This window comes from Doryrhamphus excisus, linkage group LG17, assembly GCF_037039965.1.
Source record: "Doryrhamphus excisus strain RoL-2023G ecotype Guam linkage group LG17, RoL_Dexc_Guam_v1.1, whole genome shotgun sequence".
Lineage (NCBI taxonomy): Eukaryota > Metazoa > Chordata > Actinopteri > Syngnathiformes > Syngnathidae > Doryrhamphus > Doryrhamphus excisus.
The window spans coordinates 17240848-17268438 of record NC_136373.1 but is presented as its reverse complement, the minus strand read 5'-3'; the positions used below and the strand labels follow the sequence as shown (position 1 = coordinate 17268438).

At 39.9% G+C, this 27591-nt stretch overlaps 3 protein-coding genes across 5 annotated transcripts; 2 read left to right on the top strand and 1 right to left on the bottom strand.

The window, feature by feature from the left end:
* Positions 1–1656: 1656 nt before the first annotated feature.
* LOC131136845 (uncharacterized) lies at positions 1657–5585 on the top strand. Its single transcript, XM_058084132.2, has 4 exons — positions 1657–2095; positions 3863–3917; positions 4598–4712; positions 4887–5585. The coding sequence occupies exons 1-4, from the start codon at positions 1802–1804 to the stop codon at positions 5050–5052; spliced, it is 630 nt and encodes a 209-aa protein (XP_057940115.2). The 5' UTR covers positions 1657–1801; the 3' UTR covers positions 5053–5585.
* Positions 5586–10113: 4528 nt separating this feature from the next.
* nbn (nibrin) lies at positions 10114–23015 on the top strand. The gene is made up of 17 exons (XM_058084112.2): positions 10114–10260; positions 10607–10728; positions 10808–10935; positions 11016–11175; positions 12026–12129; positions 12217–12334; positions 12509–12699; positions 13419–13519; positions 13586–13712; positions 13793–13974; positions 15312–15477; positions 15592–16156; positions 16228–16317; positions 17499–17639; positions 18376–18489; positions 18550–18599; positions 19822–23015. The coding sequence occupies exons 1-17, from the start codon at positions 10230–10232 to the stop codon at positions 19853–19855; spliced, it is 2424 nt and encodes an 807-aa protein (XP_057940095.2). The 5' UTR covers positions 10114–10229; the 3' UTR covers positions 19856–23015.
* osgin2 (oxidative stress induced growth inhibitor family member 2) lies at positions 21275–27514 on the bottom strand. 3 transcript variants are annotated; one of them, XM_058084114.2, is made up of 5 exons: positions 27374–27514; positions 25746–25832; positions 25534–25670; positions 25268–25459; positions 21275–25055 (listed from the first exon to the last, which is right to left on the bottom strand). In XM_058084114.2, exons 2-5 carry the CDS (start codon positions 25813–25815, stop codon positions 23751–23753), a joined length of 1704 nt encoding a protein of 567 aa, XP_057940097.2. In that variant the 5' UTR covers positions 25816–25832; positions 27374–27514; the 3' UTR covers positions 21275–23750. The 3 variants fall into 3 exon arrangements, with proteins under 3 accessions (XP_057940097.2, XP_078653945.1, XP_078653944.1); XM_078797819.1 differs by lacking the exon at positions 27374–27514 and having other exon boundaries at positions 21275–24894; positions 24964–25055; positions 25746–26001; XM_078797818.1 differs by lacking the exon at positions 27374–27514 and having other exon boundaries at positions 25746–26003.
* Positions 27515–27591: the final 77 nt, after the last annotated feature.

The following is a 27591-nucleotide window of genomic DNA, read 5'->3' as shown; positions in this document are numbered from 1 at the left end:
ACAAAATCAACAGTTATGATATAACCCAGTTATATACAAATACAGTATGCAGATAATATGAAACGAGATGAGATACATGACCAGTCTATACACTGAGATCTTGCCGGTGAGTTAATATGAGGCATTATAGAAATACTTCACATAGAACTTAATATATTCATTCATTATTAATGAATATATAGTATAGTAATAGAATCTAAATGGTGTAATAATAACATGACAAGACACATGTCAAACCGAGGCAAAATCGGGGCATACATTTTCGACTTTAACCAAAAAAACATGCTAACCAGAGCACTCAGTCTATGGGGACTAAAGCTCCAATGTTATTATTTCGATGGGCCAAGTTTCAGAAAAAAATCAAATATAATGCCTCTCTTTTATTGTATTCCGACTTGTGTTTATCAATGTCAATCATATTCACACCCATTGTGATTGTTAGCCTTCAAAAGAACCCAAAGCCAGGCCTCAAATAGTTTGACATCCGTGAATGGCGCATGTAAACGGGATTGATCTCAGGGGATGTCGTAGATTTGGCACGATGAATGGCACATTAGAATCCAGAAATACTTTACATTGTATGTATTGGGAGTGTCTACTTCGCCATAAGAACACGCTAACCTTGCCAAGCTACATTATTCACTCAATGTGGAAAGTTGGCACCCATATTAGGATTTCACCAAGTCAACAGGATCACATTTGGGATCGGTTGCCGATCATTTTTCAAGATCATTCAATGATTTGCTGGTTTGTGCCTTGAATGTCCGATAATTAGCTCCACGGTGGTTGAGTGGTTAGCGCACATGCCTCACAGCTAAGAGGCCTAAGTTCAATCCCACCCTGGGCCATCTCTGTGTGGAGTTTGCATGTTCTCCCCGTGCATGCGTGGGATTTCTCCGGGTACTCCGGTTTCCTCCCACATTCCAAAAACATGCTAGGTTAATTAGCCACTCCAAATTGTCCATAGGTATGAATGTGAGTGTGAATGGTTGTTTGTCTATATGTGCCCTGTGATTGGCTGGCCAGCTGTCTTTTCGCCCGAAGACAGCTGGGATAGGCTCCAGCACCCCCCATGTCACCCTTGTGAGGATAAGCCATAAAAAAATGAATGAATGACTGTCTGATAATTATTGATACTGATAATTATTGGCCAACATCAGCATAAAAATGTGATATCGGTTGACCTCAGTATCGGATTTTTAGGGGCATAAAGAGAAAATATAAAAAATTAAAGTCATAATATTATGAGAAACAACAAATTTGGAAAATTAGGTTATGGAATGTTGAAAGTCAAAATATTATGGTAATAAAGTCCTAATTGCAAGAATAAAATCTACAAGAAACATGCTGGAAAAAAAATTAAAAAACAGCTCTAATGTTGCAAAAATAGTCAAAATATTAAGAGGACAATTATTGTAATTTAAAAAATAATAAATTTTTTTTTCAATTTTTCACAAAAATAAATGTAGTTGTTTTTTGTAAAGTCTTAGCATCCTTTCATTTTCCAGTCAGTGGCCCTCGCAGGAAAAAGGTTCTACACCTGACAGTACACCTGTCACGCTGGTATCGACACTATCGATGCTTGTATCGAGCCGTGCACTTCCGATCACAAGACACGTGAGCGTGTCTTAGACACACCTGGAGTTGAACGCGATCGACGTCTCATTCCGTAGACTTCATCGTGAGTTTATGGGTACAAATCCGTGATTTAGGAAGGTGCTGACCCGGAAGCACACCGGAAGCGGTGCCATGCCGTCCGTTTAGAGGATCGTGTCGCAGCCGAGAGACGCCAGGTGAGAGGATGAAGCTGCAACTGTTGCTGCCTCTCACCATCGCGGTGACCGTCATGTTGGTGGTGATCATCAAAACCCGCAAAAGGGAGCACGACCAAGTGGACAAACAGAACAGGATCGAGCGCATCAAGCTGCGGCTGACGCACGACCTGCTGGGAGGATACCAGGAGGAGAAAATGTCCCTTGAGAACCAAATCGAGCAAAGCAACAAGGACGTGAACGCGCTGAAGACTGGAGGTGTCTCAGTAGATCAGAAAGTACTGAAGACCAAGGCGGACCTAAAAAAATGCCAAGGAGCCCTGGTAGGAACTAGATTCATCAGCAAATAGTAATTTAATTATAGTTATTTTTATTTTTAATAGGAAAGGAATTATTCCCCCATAAGTGTAGTTACTTCACAGGGAAAGTCATTTATTCAGTTGTGTAACATTTTTCTAAATAATTCATATATCCGACTTGTACCGTACAAGGGGTCCAAATAATAAAGTCAAAATATTACCAGAAAAAAGGTGTTATCTAACAAAAAAAAGTTGCAATTTTATGATGTAATACTATGGGGAAAAAAACATAATTTTAGTAGTATAAAAAAATGAACATAATGAGAAACAAATAAAGTTAGTTTATGGAAAAAGTTATTATTGACAATAAAGTCAAAATATTATGAGAATAAAGTCGTAATTACGAAGAAAAAAAAGAAAGACAATCATTTTAATTTCATTTTCCTTTGTATTGATCTGTGGACTCCTTTAGAGCAGCTACACTTTCAAGCTTTCTAGATCTTCCAGAATCTGCACCCATTCCAGCTGCATAAGGGGTCCAAATAATAAAGTCAAAATATTACCAGAAAAAAGGTGTAATCTAACAAAAAAAGTTGCAATTTTATGATATGATATTATGAAAAAAATATCATAATTTTAGTAGTATAAAAAATGAACATGAGAAACAAATAAAGTTACTTTATGGAAAAAGTTATTATGTTTTGACAATAAAGTCAAAATGTTATGAGAATAAAGTCGTAATTCTGAAAACAAATGTTAATTTTCATTTCATTTTCCTTTGTATTGAGATGTGGACTCCTTTAGAGCAGCTACACTCTCAAGCTTTCTAGACCTTCCAGAATCTGCACCCATTCCAGCTGCATTTCCTCAGATTTCCAAAACGGTCTGTTTTAATGAATTATAGTTATAGTACCAAAACAGGAATTTTAATAGTAAAGGAATTATTCCCCCATAAGTGTAGTTACTTCACAGGGAAAGTCATTTATTCTGTTGTGTAATTTTTTCAAAATCATTCATATACCCGGCTTATACCATATAAGGGGTCCAAATAATAAAGTCAAAATATTCCCAGAAAAAAGGTGTAATCTAACAAAAAAGTAGTAATTTTATGATGTAATATTATGAAGAAAAATAACAAATTTAGTAGTATAAAAAATGAACATGATGAGAAACAAATAATAAAGTTAGTTCCTGGAAAAAGTTATTATGTGTTGACAATAAAGTCAAAATACTATGAGAATAAAGTCGTAATTTAAAAAAAAAAAGACAAACAGAAAGTTAAAGGAGACCTATTATTATGTTTGTTTTCAGCCCTTTGTATTGAGATGTGGACTCCTTTAGAGCAGCTACACTCTCAAGCTTTCTAGATCTTCCAGAATCTGCACCCATTCCAGCTGTATTTCCTCAGATTTCCAAAATCAGTTTTAATTAATTCCACCCACGGCACACCCACTCCGCTGTGATTGGATATTTGGACTTTATGCGACTGAAATGACATAATTTTCCCTCCTTACATTGGACCACATACATAACTTCATAAAAAGGGGTAATGACATAAAAAGGAATTTATTGAAAAGGAATGCAGAATTAACTCCAAAAACCAGTGTAGTTAATAATAGAATCTCATCATGGGACATTCCTGCAATGTCAACAAAAACGGGAGTGCCAGCCAAATAGAGAGACAAAAGACAATGTGTGTCTGTCCGTGATCATCACACCGATAAGATGCACGTCGTTGATCATAAAGATAACACAAATCATATCGCTGACTTCCTCTTTCCTTCCCTGCAGAAAACACTAGATGATGAGTTGGTGGCACTGCAGACACTATTCACCAATCTGGAAGGTAAAAAAATGGTACTATTTTAGCTAACACGACAGCACTGTGTACCGTATGTCATTGTCTAAATATACACAGTATCTCATAGTACACAGTACATATCTCAAGTACATCCCTCCTTGAGTACTTGAGTGCTATAGAAATAAATGGAAAAATGACTCAAACACACCACAACGCAAGTGAGTACCAAGCTAATAGTGTCATGGCATGAGGCTGCATGAGTGCTGCCAGCACCGGGGAGCTGCGGTTCACCGAGGAGAAACCCAAATCCCTATTATCTGGAATGTAAGGGCTACTGGAATCCTCTTCCGCTCCTGATGACATCACTGAGAGAACATTAGCACACACACTATGGTGCGTTCAAGGACCGTGGAGAAGGTCGCTACTCACAAAAAAGAGCGTACACACAAAACCTATGCAATTTGTTACTGTTTTAAAAATGTAAAATTTGATGTAGTTTTTTTTTTTTTTACCATTGCACCTGAACCCTTCCCCTGTTCTGCAGTGGCAGCTCTCGTGCAGCCCCATGCCATGACACGCCTATCTTGTATCAGTTGTACTCAGATGTGTTAGATACTATATTAAGAAGTAGAAGTAAAGCTAGTAGTAGCCTCTAGAGCCGGAATTCCAGCATGTGCTTTAACTCCAGTTTGCGTGGTCTTCCCATGTGATCATGTGACCTCAAGGTGAGAACGGTAAGGAGAAGGACTCGTGGATCGCTGAACTGGAATCCCTCAACAAACAGCTTCAAAGTCCGAGTGCCATATGTGCCTTTTTGAAGAAAGGAGCAGATTCCGCAAGGTATATATACGGCATTGTTTCCACTTTCTGCACACAGTCGGCATCCCTCATCCTGGGAATGCTGGGAATTTCGCCTCATGTTAACGTATTAAAACTATATACGGTATTATTTATCAGACTCAAATCATGGACGATATCGTGCAATCACCAGCTTTTTATTGGTTTCTCTTGCAGCAAGCTGTGCAGCAGTGAAGGGCCTGAAGGGGCCCTGAAACCGGAGGAACCGAAACCAGAACCTCCCCAACCAGAGGAGCCCAAGTCAGAGCCCCCTAAAACAGTGGAAACAAAACCAGAAGAGATAAAACCAGAGGACCCGAAACCAGAGGAACCCAAACTGTAAACCAGAGTAGCTCAAGATGGAGGCTTCTAAACAGGAAGAACCGTATCGGCCTTATGGAGAAATAATGTAATAATCATGTAATATCATATCGGACCTTTCCTGAAGTTGCCACATTTCTTAGCTACCTCTGGAGTGTTAAGTTGCTGTGTGATGAATATAAATGACTGTTACGGCATTGAGTAATTAACGACCTCCTGACATTTCCATTGGGTTGAAAAGATCGAAGTGAGTTTTTTCATGTCAATTAAAAATTTTCACGTACTTGTACCACGCCACAATATGCCATTTTATGACGTGGATATGTACAAATCCGTTTTTCTCTACATTTAGTGGGTGCAGCTAAAACACCGGCGTGCCTTATACAGCGGAAAAGACGGTTACAAATCAAACATCTTATTTCCCTGACTTTAGAGATCCTGACTTTAGACCCTGTCTGACTGGTAGGATATGTTTCCACTTCCACATTGTTTTGCCTGTATGTGGGTTGCACATTAAACCACTACACAAACTACCACAGCGTAACTCTTTCATATTTAGGCAACGTAAAAATAAAATATGAAAAATGTTTGTGTATTTTGAATTAAAAACAGTTCACATGACAAAAAAAAGTATTTTTTTATGATATTTCAGAATCAGAATCAGAATTAGAAATAGTTTTATTGCATCATATATATATATCACACATATATATGATCATACATATATGATCACACACATACTAGGAATTTGTTTTGGTGAAGTAGGTGCAGACACATCTATTGATAAATGAAAATACAAAAAAAAAATTTTTTTTACACATTTTTAATTTTTTAAAAAATATTTTACGGTTCATTGTAATAACCTTTATTAAGGTTGTAAAGTGTTTAAGCATATTATATTAATACGGATGCAATTTTCTTGCTTTTTATGGTCACACTTTCCTGTCTTTTTCAAAATTATTTATTAGTTTTTTATTTATTAATTATTATTAAAAGTAATATAAAAGTAGAATTAATTATATTAGTTAATTAATTAATTAATTAATTATACTTAATTTTTGGGAACTTTTTGCAACTTTTGGAAAAATTAAAAAAATCAAAAATAAGATTTTTTTTGCTGTGTATCTGCAATAAATGCTTTCTCTTTGCTCATGACTTACACATGGCGTGTGTTTTAATGTATATTTAGGATATACTGTATATATATGTACTATATATGTTCATATAGGAAGAATTTAAACAACCTTTTTGCTCACGTTTGACTTTGCCCCTGCTGGGTGCTCCATCTGTTTGAGTGTATTAAAAAGCGCCCCCAGGCTGACAATTAGGCAATCAACGGGCTGTCATTCTGCCCCAATAGGCTGCCAAGGTCATGGCAGCAGAGGATACAGAGATGCTGCTGATGCTGGTGCTCACTTGGGTTGGTTGGCCGCACGGACTTCAGAAAGCCTCTTATGTGGAAATGAATGTCACCATGAAGAGTTCATCCATTCGTCGTTGGGTTCTATAGCATGTGGAAACCCTCCGTTGACTCCAGTGACAACAAACTAATATTTGTTATGAGTAAAATAAATGTGGAGGAATAATAGTAATAGTAATAAGAAATAGTAGGTTGGGACCCATCAGTACATGTTCTACTGCATTACATTTATGCATGTGCTGGATTTAGTGGTGTACATAAACAGTATAAACATTAAATATGAGTTATGATTACTATTATTTTACCAGAGGGATGCTGTCAGGCAGAAGAAGTAGTCCCCCATCGGGCCTTTTTTTGGTTCATGGGCTGGGATAGGCTCGAGCACTCCCCATGTGACCCTTGTGAGGATAAGCGGTAGAAAATGAATGAATAACTGTCCGATATTAATTATTGATACTGATAATAATTGGTCAACATCAGCATAAAAATGTCATATCGGTCGACATCAGTATCGGATTTTTAGGGGCATAAAGAGGAAATATTAATATATAATATTAATAATATTAAGTCGTAATATTATGAGAAACAACAAATTTGGAAAATTAGAATTAGAATAAAATCTACAAGAAACATGCTGGAAAAAATTCTAAAAAAAATGTTAAAAAATATTAAATATTATTAAAAATATTAAAAATTAAAGTCGTAATATTATGAGAAACAACAAATAAAGTTCTAATTTTTTTTAATTAGGTTATGTAATATTGAAAGTCAAAATATTATGGTAATAAAGTCCTGAAAAGTGAATGAATGAGTTATTATATATGTATATATGTATGTATATATATGACATACAACCATTCACTTTCAAATTCATCCTATCTTCATGTGTGTCCTCCCTGAAAGTCATTTGATTTTGCAGCTGCAGTGTGTGTGTGTGTGTGTGTGTGTGTGTGCGAGTGTGATCCCACTCACAGTGGGATGAACATCGTGTCTATTGATCATCGCTAATGTGGGGAGGAAAGGCTACAGGCCTGGATCAATCCAACCCTAATTACATACAACAGTGACTGTGACAGTGGCCCCCCCACCCATTAAAAAATCTCTGGGTGTTGTATATAAATAGCGTCCCACTGGGGAATTTCTCCCACATTCATTTTGAACTTAGAATGGCGGTGAGGTATGACTTTTTTTTTGTCGCCATCTTGGTAAGTGTTGTGTGTTTGCTTGTGGTTTCCCGAAGGATGATGTTGTCATTTATTTGAATTTGCGTTCATGTTTTGACTGCTTTGTGTCGCCACTGCAGGCCGGAGACGTTCCGATCAGCTGGAGGCTGTGTGATATGTTTGATATTCGGTTGTTCTTGTGCTCGACTATGTCAACTAAATATCAGACATATTCCTACAGAGTCCGGCACTGACAACCTTGGGACGCTGTGACAAAGGCCCTTGCTTATACTGGCTGTAAACTTCCATGTCTTTTCATAGAAATAGCATCGTATGGTAAATATTATATTAGTATTTACAGTTGGATTTGTTCTCTCTGCAAGCGAAATAAAAAAAATGTACAACGTGACAGGTGAATGTGCTTGCGTTTTATTGTTGACTCTTCTTTGTGTGGATTCGAATCCTGTTCTGTGAGAAAACGTGTTTGGGGTTGGAAGTTGGAAAGGAGGAAAGTCATTCATAAGTCTCTTTGCTTTCCTTACTGTAGCTAACTTTATTTATTTATGTTTTGTCAGTATTTGGTTTATTTAATTATTGTTACTATTTATTTTATTTTTTATTTTTTGATGTAGAATTTTTTTGAAGAAAGTGTTATTGAGATTTCATATTTTTTAATTTCTTTTTTTGTACTGTAAAAAAATACTTTATTTATTTATGGTTTTTCAGCATTTGGTTTATTTAATTATTGTTACTATTTATTTTTTATTATTTTATTTTGGTGTAGAATTTTTTTGTAGAAAGTGTTATTATTGAGATTTCATATTTTTTTAATTCTTTTTTTGTACCGTAAATTGTTTTAAAAAATTACTGTATTATTATTTCTTATGTATAATAGTTTTGTTTTGTTACTATTGCTTTGGGACTTTAATTCATTGCTATATCATTTAATTTTTTAAAATTCATTAATTAAAAAAATATATTATTCATTTCATTTTTTCCATTTATATTTGATTCCTTTTTGTATATTGAATTTTTCGAAAAATTGCAAAACTATTTCTTAAATGTGTCTGTTTCTCCGTGGGCTCTTCTTGTAGTTGTTTTTTTAATATCAATTTTTATGTGAATATGTGTTTTACTATTTAGAAGTGATTTCTTTATCATTTCTGCCACTACTTCTACATGATTTTTCATTTTTATTTATTACAATGAGGATTATTAGTATTATTAGATTTTGATTTATTTATATTTGTTTAATATTAATATTGATGTAATATTTTTTAGATTGAGAAATGTCATTATGATTATTTATTTAATTTATTATTATTTATTAGATGTGGATCACTGATGTGTGACTGAAGGTCCTGGCTGGCTACAGCATCACAAATGTGACGTCACACGGACGCTGTTGTTTTGACAATCTGATGATAAGTTATCACAAAGTGTCAAGGAAGGCATGGCATGAAATAAGACAAGCCTGATCCCTCAGCAGCCTGGGAGGTTGAATGAGGTCGCCAGTTAGGGAAGCATTCATCAGAAGAATGCGGACTAAACGTTCAGGTTTGACGATGGATTGCCTCGAGCCTGTTGGTCTTGTTAGAAATAGCTAGGCAGGGATGGTCTTCTGCACTGAGAGCATTATTATTTCTAAGTTGGATTTATCAGTGCTAATGGTGGATGCAAACACGGATCTGTAGTCTGTCACTTTCCATATCTGTTGACCATCAACTGGGCCAAACTGCAATATTTGGTATCAAGGGTCACATCGGACAAAGAATAATCTGAGATTTCATGAATAAAGTCATAAATGCCCAATGCCTGTTACGACGGAGCATTCAAATAATCCGAGATTTGGAAGATAAAGTGCTACATCGACCAGAAAAACTCATAATATTCCGAGAACAATGTGGTATGTGACCTTTGGCCTTGGGCTTGTGGAGGGGGCAGGGCAAGGGAGGCGGAAGTGAGAAGGGCCAGACAGGCTAACCAGTTTGTGTTCATCTGCTCTGTTTTGCTCCCACGTTTTAAATAAAAGCTCGCCTGAAGCAAGAGGGCCATTTCCTTCGTTCCTTCTTTTCTTCCTTTCTTCTTAATGTATTTTTGAAATTGTAATAAATATAATAAACAACTAAAAATACACTTAACATATATATATAATAGGATGGCTAGGATTTTAGCATATTTACTTATGTGACAGCTAAATAAAAATACTTATACTACACTTTTAAAGCAGGATTCAATTATAAATACAATGAATAAATAACCCACTTGAATTTAATTTATGTCTTTTTTTTTACATTATCAAGGCCACACATTCTGCATTAAATCATTCCATAAGCTCATATTTTCCATTTAGTGTTGATCGTGGTTTGTTTTACGTTATTGTGGGTTTATTTTTGTAATATCTCCTTAATGCCGCTAGAAGCAGTAATGCGTAAAAACTAAACAAGCAATTCCCCGGAAAACAGGCGTAGAAGAAGAAAAGAAAGTCGCTGCATTGTGACGTCACAAGACCGCGCGGGTGTTGCTTGTCGATAGTGGCAAAAACACGATTCATTCTGGTTGTTTTCCGAACTTTTTAAGTCATTTCAATTTCATAAAAAGAAGAATATCACCGAAATGTGGATTCTAATTCCGGCGGGGCCGGGAGGTATCTATTGATATTGATATATACTGATATTTTAACATAACGAACTTAAGCTGTAGTAAATGAAATGCAATGAGTGTGACTTAGTTTAGCTACTTCTGACCGGAAAGTGTCATTGATGAAATATTTAACTATGTGGCAAAATACAAGTTTTATCTTATATTATATAGCCTACATTTGCTTTGTTTGTCTTTAAACAATCTGTATGATGTGTTTTGTGTAACTATTTATTGTATGTTGTTTGTACTGACCAAGAGTGGATTGGTTCCACCGTCGTTAATGCACAAAATGTCGTCACATATGGGTTAGGGAGTTTGAAAAGTCAGTAAAAAGCTCTTGTTATTGACAGGTGAGACCCACTATCTGCTCTCTGGTAAAGAATATGTGGTGGGTCGCAAGAACTGTGAAATTCTGCTGCCTAATGACCAGTCCATCAGCAGAGCCCATGCTCACTGCATAGTTACTGATCAGGTAAGAGCGGTATATGCAAAAAGATTTTAATAGGAATATCTACACATGTTTACCCATTTGTCATGTATTTCACCCCAAGACACTGACCCTGAAGGACACCTCCAAGTACGGCACTGTCGTCAACGGCAAGCGCCTGGCGGAGAACACTCCGGTGAACATGAAGTCAGGGGACAGTGTTACATTTGGAGTCTTTCATTCCAAATTCAGGTACTGAGGGAAAAAACAACAGGACGTATCATTAATCAAATATTCATGAATTAATTCTATCCTTTCTTTTTCCTGCCCAGCGTGGCTCATCAGAAGCCGGTCGTGTGTTCTTCTTGCTTGGACGACGTCGGCAAAGCTGCCCTCTCTCAGGCTCTGCAGCTGCTGGGGGGAACGCTAGTCAACACGTGGAGTACGGCATGTACCCACCTGGTCATGCCGTCGGTTAAAGTCACCATCAAGGTCAGAAAGGTCACTTTACTTCCGTGTCTTTATGTGTGTTCATCAACATTATTCAACCCGCTGAATTCTATGGCAGCTCGTTTCCGCCACAAAAAAAAAATTATCCCAATTCTGAGATAAAAAGTCAAAATAATGAGATAAAAAGTCGAAATTCTGAGATAAAAAGGCAAAATTTTGAGATAGAAAGTCATAATAATGAGATATAAAGTCATAATAATGAGATAAAAAGTCAAAATTATGAGATACAAAGTCAAAATTTTGAGATAAAGTCAAAATTATGAAATAGAAAGTCATAATAATGAGATAAAAAGTCAAAATAATGACATTAAAAGTCAAAATTACGAGATAAAAAGTTGAAATTTTGAGATAAGAAAGTCAAAATTATGAGATAGAAAGTCATAATAATGAGGTAAAAAAGGCCGAGATAAAAAGTCGAAATTTTGAGATAAGAAAGTCAAAATTATGAGATAGAAAGTCATAATAATGAGATAAAACATAGAATTCAGCCCTTTTTATGTCAACAAAAAATTTGAGACCCAAGAGTGTCATTTCTGGAAAAATGGGTCGGTTTATGTCTACACGTGTAGTATTCAATATTTCCCACAGGACCACGATGTAGCTGTGGCAGTTGGAGAATGCCTTAATGGTTGAATTTGGTATTGTTAACTTCATTGTTATCGCCAAGCATTATGAAAGGACTACCGCAGCATAACGACTGTCTAGTTACTTCCTGTTCAAGGCAACGTGAGCTTCAAAATAAAAACACGGTTGTTTTAACCTGGATCCTGGAAGAAAGAAAAAGCGCTTATCATGTTGACATCACCGGGTTCTTCTGTACCTCAACTTGTAGACCATTTCTGCCCTGCTGTGCTGCTGTCCCATCGTAAAGCCGGAGTTCTTCTCAGAGCTCAGCAAAGCGGCCCAACAGAAGTTACCCCCTCCTGTAGCCGAGAGGTACGATGCCATCGTGGACTTTTTTTCTTGTTTTATCGTTTAATCCGCAACATGAGCTAATTTTTCCTGCTTCGTTGTCATTTTTAGATTCACTCCTGACATTGATGAGCCCAGCTTGAATAAAGAGGATGTTAACCTGGCGCCGGATGTCAAACGCAAACATCTTTTTGGAGGAACAACCTTCATATTTCTCAGCGCTAAACAGGTATTGTCACATCTTGGATTCAAGTTCATCAGCTCTAGTGTGACATTGTATGTGATGGAGGTTAGCACTCATTTCTGGGGAATTGCAATGACTATGGGTTCGACTATGTTGACATGTGTCGTAGTATTCCCGGGTTCCAGTGTTAGTATTAATGTTTCTCTAAATGTTTCATAGCTCAAGCGTCTGAGCACAGCGATAAGTTTTGGTGGTGGGACAAGCCAACTCCTGGAGGAAGGCTCCCTGCCCTCTGACCTCCTGGAGTCACCGAGGACCTGCGTGGTGGACGTTTCTACTGGCAGCTCGCAACCTGTGCTTCCACCTTCTACCACAGGGTGGCATGATTCCGTGAAAAACATCGTTGAAAGGTGGTATGGCATGATCGCTCATACTGATACGTTTGAAATTTTGCAGATGATTGAATAACTTTGCCTTTTAGTTGCACTTCATGATAAATAAAATACTTAAGACTTGGATTTTAAGCAAGCATAACGATATTTTTAGGCAAACAAATGTTTGCAAACAATCATTCTCGATGCCGCTTAATTCTCATTAAGGTCACACGGGTATGCTGGAGCCTATCCCAGCTGACTTTGGGCAAGAGACGGGGTTCCCACACACGGGGAGAACATGCAAACTCCACACTTAAATGCCCAATCATTTGTATCCTATTGTGGTATCTTCTGATTATGCAAACAATAAATAAATAAATAAGGTATATACAATATATTTGAACAATACAACAAAAAAAACACAGGGCGGCACGGCGGTCGAGTGGTTAGCGTGCAGACGTCACAGCTAGGAGACCAGGGTTCAATTCCACCCTCGGCCATCTCTGTGTGGCACATTCCAAAAACATGCAAGGTTAATTGGCCACTCCAAATTGTCCATAGGTATGAATGTGAGTGTGAATGGTTGTTTGTCTATATGTGCCCTGTGATTGGCTGGCCACCAGTCCAGGGTGTACCCTGCCTCTCGCCCAAAGACAGCCGGGATAGGTATCGATCATACTCTGCTACTACCCTTGATATGGATTCGATCGGTATTTGTATCGATCCAAGAACTTCTTTCTCTTTCTGTGAGACAGGAAACGCCTTCGAGTCATCACAGAGTCTGAAATCGGGTTGGCTGCCATCTACGCCTCATGCAGCAAGTACTGCAACCCGACCAGTGCAATGACAGATACAGGTAGAAGAACGTGAACCGCCGTCCCTCTTCCGTTGTTTCACGTCTTTTTGCTTCTTTCGGGTTTAGTGCCAAAGGTGAAGGCCAGAAGCCTGAGCGCGTCTTTGTCCCAGCATGTGGCAGTGGATGAGACCGTCTTACCAGCGGCGTCACAGAACATCACGGCGTACGTGGTCAACACGGAGACGTCACAAATGTACAACACACACACACACAACTTCCTGGTCTGTTTCATTTCAGTCTTCCAGACTTGCCCCCGTTTGCCTTGTTTATCAGAACAGATCCATGCCAGACCACCGGCATCATGGCGGTCGGAGAGACACCGGAAAAAACGCACAAAGGGACCGCAAGTCGTCCTAATGGTTCGAAAACCACAACACAGATGATGGTGACAGATTCACATAGCTTGACGGAGACCACACACTCCCAGAGGAGGAGGCCTGAGTCCAGAGTTATGGGTAGATATCGTCAATCGCATTTGTGGAAAACGTCAACAAAAAAACAACGGTTGATAGCAAAATGCTAGCATACCGTTGTTTATTATATTTTGGTTATGTTGACAACAGCTTATGTTGATGTCTGCTAGCTGGGTTGTGGGTCATCAACATTTAAAATATCCATTTGTCACTCACCACTTTCTAGTTGGACAACTCTTGTTTGTTCAAAAATATATGAACAAACTCATTCAGTCATCCCTTCCACTGTCGGCCATTTTAGATTTGGCTGATCTTTCTATGGCTATATATATATATATATATACATAAACATCAAACCTACCAAAACACAAGCGATTAGACTCCCGTCTGTCGCTAGACAAAAGTTTGTTTCTACATTTTTCCGTTCTTTAGTAATCAGCAAAACATAGGAAAATATCAGTTCCCAACTAAAACGGGGAGAAAACCAGCATTTTGTGCAAAAAAAACATTTCAAGCTTAATTTTTGACGCTGATATTTGTTGTTTTTGTGACATCTCAACAAGTATACCAACATAAAGAACACAAACTAGGGGTTGTTTTACACCCAAATCATTTATTTACAAGTGTAACACCATAAACCCCCCCTGGTGGACCATGAGAGGTCATAAAAAATAATGCAATTAATAATAATAATAATAATAAATTAATAAATAATAATAATAAATTGAATTAATTGATTAAAAATAATCAATAATAATAATTAAATTAATTGATTAAAAATAATCATTAATAATAATTATTAAAAATGATACTTACTTTTTGCAAATATTATTTTAAAAATGATTTTTATTGTAAAATATTTATCCACAATTTAAAAAATATATTTATATATTATTTATATATTTATATTTAAGTAATTAAGTAACCTATTGAGTGTTATTGACCTGTCACAATATTTTAGGAACTTTATACAGTTTATGATTGGAACATAGCTCTCTGGTCATCATGCCAGGCTTGAATGCAGTTATGAAAAGTATGAGCATTAATGTCTATGTCCTGTTTATAGGACAAAGGTGGGCCCTGAGTTGGTAAAGTTTGGGAACCCCTGCCATAAACTATTTAGCATTTTTGTGAGTGTTGCGTTGTATGAGTTGTGTTACATTTGAAAAATCCTAACTTCCCATTAAACCGTGTTTCTGGGCGAGGGCGGTATAGGAAGTGGATGCTCACCCTGGACCTGTAGCTTGCGTGTAGTTCAACACCGGGCCCAGTCGTGATGAAGAGGGAGAAGCACTGAATCATAAAGCACCGATGAAGAACAAAAAGCAATGACAACACAAAGGAAAAACAAATTCTCTGAAACACCTTTGCACTTTCAGGACATCAAGACCGGAAGACGACAACTTCGGGGCCGCCTATGGCAAAGCCTGGTGTGGCTAAGAAGACATCCTTGTCAAAGAATTCTCCTCAGCACGTTTCTCCAACAACGTCCCCACAGAAGCAGTCGACAATGACCAGTTTTTTTAAACCAGTCAACAAGAAGAGGTAACCATCAAGATGAATTAGCATCCATAAACACAAAAGATGTCGCTTGGTGGGATACGCTGGTATGTCTGCATCCATTTTTTTTGACAGTACAATTGTGTGTTTTTCTTCAAGGCCTTTGGATGAGGAGCTGGCGGCTGTGACGTCACAGCCAAAGCGTCCCGTGCTTGAACCCAGCATCAACACCTCTTCTGACACCCCCTCATGTTCAATCCAAGCCCCTGCAGCTTCTTCCCAGAATCCCACGAGCCACAATGATGATGATCTCATCGTCGATCGGTCAGCGTCTTCATCAGAAGCGGCCTCCCACACGAGCAGAAAAAGAAAGGGTATGGAAGAAGAAATGGATGTGGCTGAACTGGAATTTATCATGTCCGAGGACATGGACGATATGGATGAGTCGCTCTCTGCGAGCCAAGCGGCACCTGCAAGAACCCACGCTCCCGACCGGCCGTCCGAAGCAGCGCAGGCTTCAAATAAAAAGCAACGCGTGGCTCGTGAAGATGATGACGCCACCAGCAGCCTAAGGTCACGGTTGGGCCTGGAAAAAGCCCCATCTGTCCATCAAAACCACCGAACTGAGCTGCAAGTTGTCTCAGAGATGGCGGCGAAGCCATCAGAAGCGAGCACACGCGGTACACGGCAGCTTGTTGAAGCTAACAAGATGTTCTCCATTAAGGTCAGTTGGAGATTTCCGATCCTGGTGTTCTTTTTCAGCCTTTCTCTTAATACTCCTGTTTGTTCTCCTAGAATGTTGAGCCACTCAAAGCAGATGTTGGTCAGGACGCAGAAGATGCTGAGGTTCACCTTGGTCAACCTGTCAAACTGGAGGAGGTCGAAGTAAGTGGTTTACATACGCAGGGGTACACCCTGGACTGGTGGCCAGCCAATCACAGGGCACATATAGACAAACAACCACTCACATTCATACCTATGGACAATTTGGAGTGGCCAATTAACCTAGCATGTTTTTGGAATATGGGAGGAAACCCGGAGAAAACCCACGCACGCACGGGGAGAACATGCAAACTCCACACAGAGATGGCCGAGGGTGGGATTGAACTCGGTTCTCCTAGCTGTGAGGTCTGCTAACCACTCGACCACCGTGCAGGCCACTACCTTTTATTTCTGGCTTTAAAACAAAAACACTGAACAAACCATCTGGCTACATTGACACAAAAAAACTTTTAATTCAAACCATTCTTTAAAATGTGTATTTATTAATTTATCCTTAATATATTCACTTATTCTAACTTATTTACTTTATATTTATTATAAATTCTGTTCAACTTGAGGTACTTTAATTTATTTCTCTAACTCTGCATTTGAAATTCTTTGTTATTCTTACATGTATTTTCATTTAATAGATGTATAGGAAATAATGGAAATTGAAATAATAAATTTTAGGGTCAGACTGTCCCCATATTAACTGTCAAATGTAAAAAAACAAACAAACTGTTAACCACTTTACAACAAAACAACGATATGCTAGTTTTTAGGAAAATAAATTGTGCCCTCACCAGTAATTATAACGAGTAGCCAGGACAGACGCTACCGGAACATTACCAGTGCTATGGTCATCATCACACTTTTCCTCTTTGCCATCACTGCTCTGTGACAAAAAAAAACATTTTTGTAACAGTACCGTATTTATCCTGATTTTATGCTGCTGTGTTTGTGTAGCCTCTCCTCACTGTTAGCACATGCTATCCACTAAGTTGTGTGCCTCTATTGGCATGAAGACATAAAAATAGACATAGAAATGTCTAAAATGTCAGAGTCGTTTTCTGTGACAAGGTTACAAACTCCCACATGCGTTATCAACAGACAGTAATCATTTGCCTGGCACATCCTGGCCCACTTCCTGTTTGTGTGCAAAGGTTCACATCAGTCCTCATTGGCGTTGTTTGTGTTGACATTTAACAGCCCCCTGCATCTAAAACCAGAGTCTCTTAGTTGTTGACTCCCCTTTGGCTACTTTCAGATAAACCAGTGGACATCTTTGTGTGTTGGTGTTGCAGGAAACCAAAGTGGACCAAGACCACCCTAAAAACCTGATTTTGGTGGAGTTCAGATCCCTCACCGTCAACGTGCTGCCCAAAGCCCAACCGCAGCAGACGCTCGCCAACAGCTTTGCAAAGAACTTCAAACGTTTCCGCAAGGTCAGGACTCAGAACTCGCTCATATCCAAATATATATATAATATAATATTTAATAATATATATTTATAATATATTTAAAATATATTTAATATTATATATAATACTATTGTAAAAGTATAAAATAATAAATTATAAAATGATACTTATACAATACAATACTATACATAACTTATACATAACAATATAATATTTAATAATATAATAATAATATATATGTATATATATATACATATATTATAGATATAAAAATATATTATTACATAGGCGCATCATTTTTTTCACCACTTTTGGCACTTTTGATGCACGATAAATGAATTTCCGCTTGGGATTAAAAATAAATACTACATGGCATATTTTCATAGTTTGGGCATAGAAAACCTACTTATGACCTTCTAAAACAGGATTTAACCTTATTACAGCCTTATAGACACCTTTATACTCATATCAGCTAATATAGTGGATATGATAAGCCATAATGAGACATAATAATTCATCTGTTTGCATCGGGGAAGGTCCTTGTTGTGGAATCTCCTACGTAATGTGGTGTATTATGTTTTATTGAATGACACAGCAGCATAAGGAACATGCTGACTAGTGGTAGCATGTACTCTTACAGTACATGTAAACAGTACTCTGTACAATACAATAATGTTGACTTTTTGGCTCCTGTTGAATTCGATGCATTCAATGCACTATGCTATATATGGAAACATGTTCTCTTCTCACCCCGGGACAGATGCACGGGCCCAGGACGGAGTGCTCGGCACACATCATCGGTGGGCCTGAACTGCTGGTCCACGACCGGGGCAAGAACTCTGAAATGGATGAATGGCTGAAAGAATCGCTTGAGGTCTGATTCCCTCCATGATGGTGCGATGATTTGTGCTTCCACTCACGATTTGTGTTTCAGGCGGAGCGTCAGAGCAGACGGGAGGAGAGCCAAAGAGAAGAACTTTTTAGGTGAGATGTATTTAAGTGTATAAAATTGATCTAAATGTCAACAACAATCTGGAACCGTTGAACCCTGATAAACGGGGGAGTACTACTTTACCAACTGTACTGTAGGTACTCTGCAATGCTTACTACTACTTTACCCACTGTACTGTAGGTGCTTTGCAATGCTTACTACTACTTTACACACTGTACTGTAGGTACTCTGCAATGCTTACTACTACTTTACCCACTGTACTGTAGGTACTGTGCAATGCTTACTACTACTTTACCCACTGTACTGTAGGTACTCTGCAATGCTTACTACTACTTTACCCACCGTACTGTAGGTACTCTGCAATGCTTACTACTACTTTACCCACTGTACTGTAGGTACTCTGCAATGCTTACTACTACTTTACCCACCGTACTGTAGGTACTCTGCAATGCTTACTACTACTACTTTACCCACTGTACTGTAGGTACTCTGCAATGCTTTTAATATGTTGTGGACCAGCCAGGACGTACGGTAATTAATCTTGTGTACAAAGTTTGCCGCAGACTAAAAGCATGAATATTTTCATCTTCCTGTGCTGTCATGGTGTATTAATCATAGTGACTTAAGAGTAAAGCATACTGCTGCGGAGGAGACCTGGAAGGGGGAAAAAGTAATTATTTACTACTTAAAATGTGCAGGTACTACATTTAAGGGTTTTTTCTTCTACCTGTAAGACCTGAGGATTTAACTGTGAAATATTGTAATGCACGCAGCCGTTCTAATCAACATAATTAACAGAGAACCAGGCCCAACGCGCTTTCATCACAGCGGTTTCCACGGTAACGGCGGTGATGTAAGCCGCCGTGTTTTCTTTGACGAAGCAGAAAAGAGACAGTCCGAGATTGATTTTGTGTGTGTATGTTGAGGCTGAGCTGTGTTTGATCACCGAGTCATGCTCAAGTCAGTCATGCGTGGCCCCGGGGGGGAACAGACTCTGCCGCTAAGAAAACAGCGCAGTACATTTCGCCAGCTTAAAAACCAGCGGGTGTCCAGACGTGCTTTATAGGAAGCCTGTTTGCTTTAAGCTGTTCAAACACGCTCACGCCGTCTTTTACGGCGCTTCATTTGGGCTGTTTTTTGTTTGTTCAAAATGCCTCTAAGGACATTGAGGAATGAGCCATGAGGAATGTTAAAAGCCCGTCCTGGGGGGGGGAGCCATGACATCAACTGTTTGTCTCTTCCTGTCTGTTTTAGGTACAACCCCACCAAATTGACCAGGAGAAGATGAAACACCTCCTGGGCATGCCCGTCACCCGTCAGTGCAACGGTCAGATAAGACGATCGCATTCGTGTTCACTCACAGCAGGGTGGCCAAAATGCGGCTCTGGGGTCCGTATTTGTTTTTCACCTGCGACACTTTCTAAAAATACAATTAAACGAGAAATCTGAAAAGAAAACAACACAAAAACGTAGGAATGTTGATACTAACACAGTTAGTATTCGTTGAATTGGTTCCCACTAACATTCCCACTATCCGAAACGGACATCAATTTTTCCCATAATGGAATCATTTAAGTCCAATTAATTCGTTCTCGAACGCTGACACACAGTTTCTTACTTTTTACCTTCGTTAAAGACGTGATTCTTGATGGGAGTGTTCCCAAACGCCACACGGACGCCACCTTCCTGTTTTGCCATGAGTTATTGCTTGAGTGCTTCTCGTCTCACTAACACAAAATGGAACCAAAATAGCACAATTTTCGAAGAATAACACTAGAGAACTGAACTTAATTCAAGACATAAACAGGAAGTTGGTGTCCGTGTCGTGAAAGGAATCATTTAAGTCCAATGAATTCATTCCCGAACGTTGACACACAGTTTCTTACTTTTACTTTTACTTTCATTGAAGACGCGATTTTTGATGGGAGTGTTCCCAAACGCCACACGGACGCCACCTTCCTGTTTTGCCATGAGTTATTGCTTGTTTCTCGTCTCGCTAACACAAAATGGAACCAAATCAACACAATTTTTGATGAATAACACTAGAGAACTGAACTGAATTCAAGACATAAACAGGAAGTTGATGTCCGTGTCGCGAAAGGGATCATTTAAGTCCAATGAATTAATTCCCGACTGTTGACACAAAGTTTCTAACTTTTACTTTTACTTTCATTGAAGACGTGATTTTTGATGGGAGTGTTCCCAAACGCCACACGGACGCCACCTTCCTGTTTTGCCATGAGTTATTGCTCGAGTGTTTCTCGTCTTACTAACAAAAAATGGAACCAAATTAGCACAATTTTCGATGAATAACACTAGAGAACTGAACTGAATTCAAGACCAAAACAGGAAGTTGATGTCCTTGTCCTTGGGAGCACTCACATCCACAAAGATGTCACCTTAAATGTCATTTTATCCCTTCCATTTATATTTATATGCATTTTGAATAGTTTCATGCATGTAGAACTGTAAAAAAAATGTGTTTTGAATTGACATAAGACGTACACTGACCTGAAAATGTATTTAAAACGAGGTAAAGTATGCTAACTGAGGTTCCACTGTAGTGTGTGTAGGATTTAGGATTGGTTTTAGCAAGATTACAAGGTTTGCACCCGCTTAAGTCAAACATTGTGATTATCCAACTATGAACTTTATGAAGCCACCGACGGAAAATAATGTAACACGCGTTTTCTTTCTCATTGTTTTATTTGTCAATAATAATAAAAAAAAAACATGGCATAGAAAACATTACAAAGTATTTTTATGTTAAAACCCGACATGCCGAGAGCAGCTTATCCTTAGACCAAATGTTTACCTGCTTTAGCAAGCGGATGAGAGGCGATGGATTCAAGTGTCGCTGCCGTCTGAGCAATATTCTCCACCATAGGGATGGGTGTTTTATTCCTCAATTCATTTCTATGGCATGCACTAACTGGATGCAACCAGCAGGGGCGCTGTTAGCAGTCCTATCTTAAACCTGCTGTAAATACAAGCGCTTGCCGACACAAACGGGTTCCGCCAAGCTATGGCAAGGCTCAATATGACATGCATGGAAATAGGAGTTCAGAATAAAATTCTCTGAACTTTACAGCCAAACAAACAAACTAAAGCTAGTCTGCTACGAAGTCACCTCGCCAAAACATGGTGGCACCAATAGAGAATGCGGTAAGCTAAATATCAAACACCTCTCAATTCTGTATTGAATGTCAATGGATGGTGCAGGTGTTCCTAATGATGTGGCCAGTGCGTGTATCCAAGTCTGCCCAAGAAGCACTGAAAAAAACCATCAGGAATTCCTGATTGACCGCTAATGTGGCTAACAGTGACCCGTCATAATAAATAAGCCAAAAAACTACGCACACAAAATGTAAGCTTATATTGCAGGTGTGTTTTCAATGAGGTGAGCTTATTTTGCACGTGTTCAAACATTCAAGCATTTAATGACAAGCCGTGTGGAAAAAAACAGCAGAGCAATACACACACGCCGGAAATCATTATTACTTAGTCACTTTTCTTCTCGTGTTTTGTGTGCTGTGTCGGTTTTCACAGCATACAAGCTAACGAACAAGGCAACCGTCACGTTGGTTCTTTGCAACCGAGCTGTTTGGTGTAGTTACTGTTGGAGGGATGCCGCTATACCTGCTCCGAGTGCCCTGAGATGACTTGAAAGTTAAGATAAAAGACCCTTGTTTTTGCTGTCATGAATGCTATTAGTGGAAATATGTGGAAATTTGGCCCACAGGTTGTGGTCATCCATTGTGAGAAGCGTACATGTACACGAGGCAACCAAAAGGCAAAATGTGTGTTTAATGCTGCCGTTATTTACAAAGTTAGGGCCACACTAAAAAGAAAAAAAAAACCTAAGAATTAAGTAATTTTATCAGAAATAAGCAGTACATTTATGAGCCTAAAATATGCTTTGTTTGAGAGAAAAAGAAAAAAAAGGGTAAGAGGGAAAAAAGTTAATTTTATGATTTTTTTAAAATAGTTGTGACTACAAAAAAGTTTAAAAAATGTCGTAATACTATGAAGAAAAGTGTAAGAATAAAGCAGTCATATTTTAATGATAAAAACATCCCGCAAAACCAGAATAAAGTAAAGAAAAATGCAATTGTACGCCGAAAAAAAATTTGCATAGAAATGAAAGCCTCTCGCGACACCCCCTGACAGTTCCCCGCGACCCACTATATGAGAAGCACTGTATTAAGGTTACATTTATGACAATAATGTTGTAATATTTTGAGAGTAATGTCATAATGCTACAATAAAAAGGTTGGAATTTTATTGTATTAAAGGTGTAGTATTTTGATTAAAGTTAAGTTGTACATCTGCGAGAATAAAGTTTATTTGTGAGGTGAAAAAAAAATTTTATGACCAAAAATATAATTTTACTAGACTAGAGTAAATTTGGAGCAAAACAGTCATAATGCTACAAGAAAAAAGTTATTATACTACAAAAAAAGTTGAATTTCATGAAAAAAAAATCTCAAAATTAAAAATAAAACTTGTAATAATACAGTTAAAAATAAAAATAAACTTGTAATACTACGAATATACTTGTAATACTATTTCCCAAAGATTTTTGATTTTTTTTCCCGTCAGTGTGGCTTAGTAGTTATTTTCTTAGTACAAAAAAAATATTTAAGCTACTAAAATTCTTTGAAATGACCAAAATTCCTGTCACTAAAAGATATAAATCTACACTCAGTGGGTAGCAACGTCGCACGTTGGGTACATTCAAACCTGCCTGTGAAATGATTTGCATAGAAAGCCTCTCGGTTGCACTCTGACTAAAGAGATAGATTACATACAAGTAGATATAAATAGAATATTTTCAACCTTAACTGAGGAAGCATCTACAACTCCAAAAAGCGGATTGTCTCCTAAGGAAGATAGACGTTGCTAGTTTAAGTTTATTCCTGGTGTTCACGCTTTCAGAGAACATTTTTGGGAGTTCAGTACTAAATGATAGCATAGATGGATTCAAAGAAATGCAGAAATCGATGGAATTACCTGATTGAAAAAAACCCACGTTCCCATTCACTGTGAGGTTCCATGAATAACGGACATGTAGAAAATGTTGGCACATAAGTAGCTTACATTTCTGGAAAGTCAAACACGCTAAAGCAGTTCTCTAGAAGTTCGGGTATTTTTGGTGGTAAAAACGGCAGAATATCATCCGTTCAAATAAAGCTATTCCCGCCGTTGCCGATGAGCTTCCCTTTCTTTTTCAGTTTCTTCAGAAGGCAGGAAGCGATGCCGAGGGCGCCGCCCTTCAAGAAGCGAACAAAGTTGTCTCCCACCAACGGACCCATGGCGAACAGACCGGGTTCCTTGGTGCACTCAAAGGTGTAGGGGTGGATGTCGATGGGGTTCTGCTTGCAGGAGATGGGCTTTGTCGGATCGAGGCCTAGATACTGGCCCTGCCCCTTCAAGAAAAACAAATTGGGGTTGGTTCCAATCAGCACCAGAGCCATGGATATCTTGAAGGCCTTCAGGGAATTGTTCCCCTGCAGAAGACACTTCATGTCCGACTGGAAGGACACCACGCAGTGTCCGGGGAAACTGGTGTAGTCTGGAAAGAGGCCGGCGTTAGCGGCCATGTTCGCCGCGGTCAACTGCGTCTTGGGGCACATTTTGGCACACACCGAAGAAGCAATGCTCATGGTCTGATTTGGACCAGACGAGGGTGCAACGGTTGTGTAGGTCTGAGAGCACATCATGTTGTAGACTTTGTGGTACTCTGGGTACAAAGTCTTGGGCAGCTGTTTGAAGATGAGGTCAGAGTCGTCTACGTTTTTCCTGAAGACGTGCAACACTCTGATGTTGCTGTTGCAAGCGCACAGAACCGCATCTGCGGCGCTTAAACCGGCGCCCATGACTAAAACCGGATCTGAGTTTGTATCTAGCTTCCGCAGGTTTAAAGCCAAGCCCAGGTCTGCGATGCTGTGGAACACAAAGGGCAGGTCCTCCCCTTCCACATTTAATCGAACCGGCGAATCGGATGCACCTGTGGCCAGAACTACATTCTCAGCAAACAGAGAGAAGGGGACATGAGTGTTGTTCTGCACCTGCTGGTATCCCCGTACCTCCCAGAGAGACCCCGATCCTCCATCGCCATTTCCCTCAAAGCTTTCATCCTGACCGTCATCCGCTCTTTCGCCTCCGAGATTTTCCAGACCTTCCATCTTGTGCGCACGGCAGAGTCTCTGGACCGATGTCACGTACGTGTTGTCAACAAAATTATTTTGGAGGCCTTGTAACGTCACGTAGTTTCGGTAATAGGATGAGATCTCCTCGGGGGTGGCCCTGTCGCTGGTGGGATCCCTTGGAAGAAGAGAGGGACAATGGGCAAAGAGGCGGCACCAAACAAAGGCTGTGGGTTCTTTTCGGTACCTTCGTTTTTCGCTGATCAAGTCCCGGTAGTTGACGCCAGGGAGTTCCATCCAGATGCCGAGACTTATTGTGAGCATGGAGCCTTCCATAGCCTGGAGAAGAACGAAAATGAAGATCCAAAAGAACAACTTCAGTTCAAAGTTTATACAGTAGAACCCGTTTAGTGTCTTAACCCAACTGATCAAATCCTGGTCCCGACACGTTCTTACCACTCAAGAAAACATTGAAAGTTTTGGTTACGTCGACGTGGATCCGGCAGTCCGCGGGCCGTCTACTTCCTGTTCCACCGTGTAAGGAAACTTACATGCCAGGCTCCTCCGGGCGTCGCCTTCCCTAAGACGAGATGTGGAATGTGTTGCTGCTTGTCCCTCCTCCACTGGAGCACGGGTGGGTACTCGTACCCAAAGTCGGCGTTGGGGTGGAGTAACGTGTCAAACAGCACGGCGACGGGGTTCGTGGACCTTCCCTCAAGACCTTCGCTCAAATATTCCAGATCCTGCAGACAATGAATATCTGGCGTCTTTTGTTCGTCTAATCCTTCGAATCTGTTTCCCGATCCGGGATTTGTACCTGCTCAGTAATGGGTAGGTGTTTGGTCTCCTGTAGTTTTCTATATAGTATCGGGTTTGGGTGGACCGTCGCCGTGTCTAGGTAGGGCTTGTTGCCACTCAGCAGGTACGACAGACAAATACCAGATGGTCCATTACCTGAACATGGAAAGCGATCATCACAAAAGGGGACAAGGAAGGATTGCGATGAACAAAGTCCCGATCGGTGGTTACCTATGATGATGACAGGAACTGTAGGTGGGTGCTCTTGTGGGTGTTGATCGGTCTCTTCCAGAAGAGGCATGGCTGGAGCCTGGGCCACTGCAAAGGATGAGAGAAAAGCTCCATCCATTTCGGTACCAGTCCATTTGATATTTTACTACACAGCCACGATTGTGCTTGGTGTTTTTTTTCCTGACTGGCAGGTTCAAACTGGATAGCTGTCTTTGTGTCTGCACGCCAATATTGTCCTTGTTGTCATCTCATGACCTAACCCCCCCCTTATATGGAAGTACCCCGCCACAAGATAAAATGCCCGCCCTGCCAGAGCGCCCACACCCCCTATCCCATCCTATCAAAGACCGCCTGAGGCCGGGCTAGCGTCTCTTTAACCCCCGGTGCCGCTTCCCACACAAAAGCCGCTTCTAATCAGATTTATATAGGCTGGCGTCTGTTATGAAACATTACTATTGTGTTTGTGTGTTTTGGTGTGTTACACGACGGCGCCATTGTGTGGCCACCGGGCAGCAAATCCCCGCTGATCACTCCTCCCAGTGGGCTCTAATCCCACTGGGTCTGTTTATGTCTTTACCGCCCGTTAGAACAGCAGCGGTATATGAATGGGGTCCTGGCACCGTGACAGACACCAACGTCATAGGTCCTAGCTCCTAGCTCCTAGCGCCTAGCTCCTGGCCATTTTATGTGTGTGGTTTTGCCGCATTGGGAGCTAACGAAACAACCAACATGTTGGCCCCAGTCAGGTGATCGGGAAGACCTCCGATATTCCGAAACATGTATGTTAGGTTAATTGGTGACTCTAAATTGAATGAATATGAATGTGAGTGTGAATGGTTGTTTGTCTATATCTGCCCTGTGATTGGCTGACGACCAGTCCATTGGCCGGCAACTCAAAAGTCAGCTGGGATAGGCTCCAGCATACCCCTCGTATAGAAAATTGATAGATGGATATTCTGTGTGTACGCTAGCAACCCCTCCACCCACTGAGACAAACAGACTAACAAAAGGCCTCACTCCCGTTCATGCCGTTGTTCTATGGAATAAACATGCTAAGGTACTGAAACCGATTGAACCAAACAACTGGAACCATAAAACAAAAAAAACCTGTTGGACCCCGCCCATGCACTGGTACTGGGGCACTGCCCCATCCGTGGTTGGGACCCCTGCCTTCTGAGACACACTCCCCGCACTTTGAGTAGAAGATGCCTTCTTGGCTCCTACTATCCTACAAAGAAGTGCATCATTGTACTACTATTGTACTTTTCGGGAACATTACTGCATATTAAATGGTGAAATCAGTCACCTTGGAGGCCAATTATTCCTATTAGTACAGCGTGTACCTGAAGTGACAATAAAGTCAATATACTACCCTTAAAAATACTGCAGACTTCACTTGAACATCATGTTCTTAGTATGTTCAGTGTCATGTATTTCCATTTCTAGCCTGTTGTCCCAGGCCTCGATCTTTGCACCTTGTGTTGATTTCCACGCTGCATGCAACTATCAGGATGCTGCATCCCACGCTGGCTCAATTTTACACCACGCCGCTACATCGTAGTAAGCCCGTTTCTCCATCATTGCATCATTCAGGTCAATAGTCCCATTCAAGGACAATCGTTTCTTACCGCGTTGTGGATTGCGTCTCTTCTTTCCTCCCCGTCGCGTCCTGTGATCACGACCCACGGCGGCGTGTGTGTGTGAGTGTGCCGTATAAATAGGCTGATGCTGGTGGGAGGACTTGTAGGGGATGCGCACGACGGATTCCGCGCACTGGTGATCCAAGCCGAGGGATGGAGCTCTTCTCCGTGTAAGAGATGCGAGAGAGTGGACCCCCCCCCCCAAA

Coding starts and splice junctions, on each gene's coding strand:
- LOC131136845 (XM_058084132.2), top strand. CDS start 1,802: ATGAAGCTGCAACTGTTGCTGCCTCTCACCATCGCGGTGACCGTCATG. Junction 3,918..4,597: donor ACTATTCACCAATCTGGAAG/GTAAAAAAATGG, acceptor TGTGACCTCAAG/GTGAGAACGGTAAGGAGAAG. Junction 4,713..4,886: donor AAAGGAGCAGATTCCGCAAG/GTATATATACGG, acceptor TTTCTCTTGCAG/CAAGCTGTGCAGCAGTGAAG.
- nbn (XM_058084112.2), top strand. CDS start 10,230: ATGTGGATTCTAATTCCGGCGGGGCCGGGAG. Junction 12,130..12,216: donor CCCCCTCCTGTAGCCGAGAG/GTACGATGCCAT, acceptor TGTCATTTTTAG/ATTCACTCCTGACATTGATG. Junction 12,700..13,418: donor GTGAAAAACATCGTTGAAAG/GTGGTATGGCAT, acceptor TCTGTGAGACAG/GAAACGCCTTCGAGTCATCA.
- osgin2 (XM_078797818.1), bottom strand. CDS start 25,863: ATGGATGGAGCTTTTCTCTCATCCTTTGCAGTGGCCCAGGCTCCAGCC. Junction 25,671..25,745: donor AGTTCCTGTCATCATCATAG/GTAACCACCGAT, acceptor TTCCATGTTCAG/GTAATGGACCATCTGGTATT. Junction 25,056..25,267: donor CGCCCGGAGGAGCCTGGCAT/GTAAGTTTCCTT, acceptor GTTCTTCTCCAG/GCTATGGAAGGCTCCATGCT.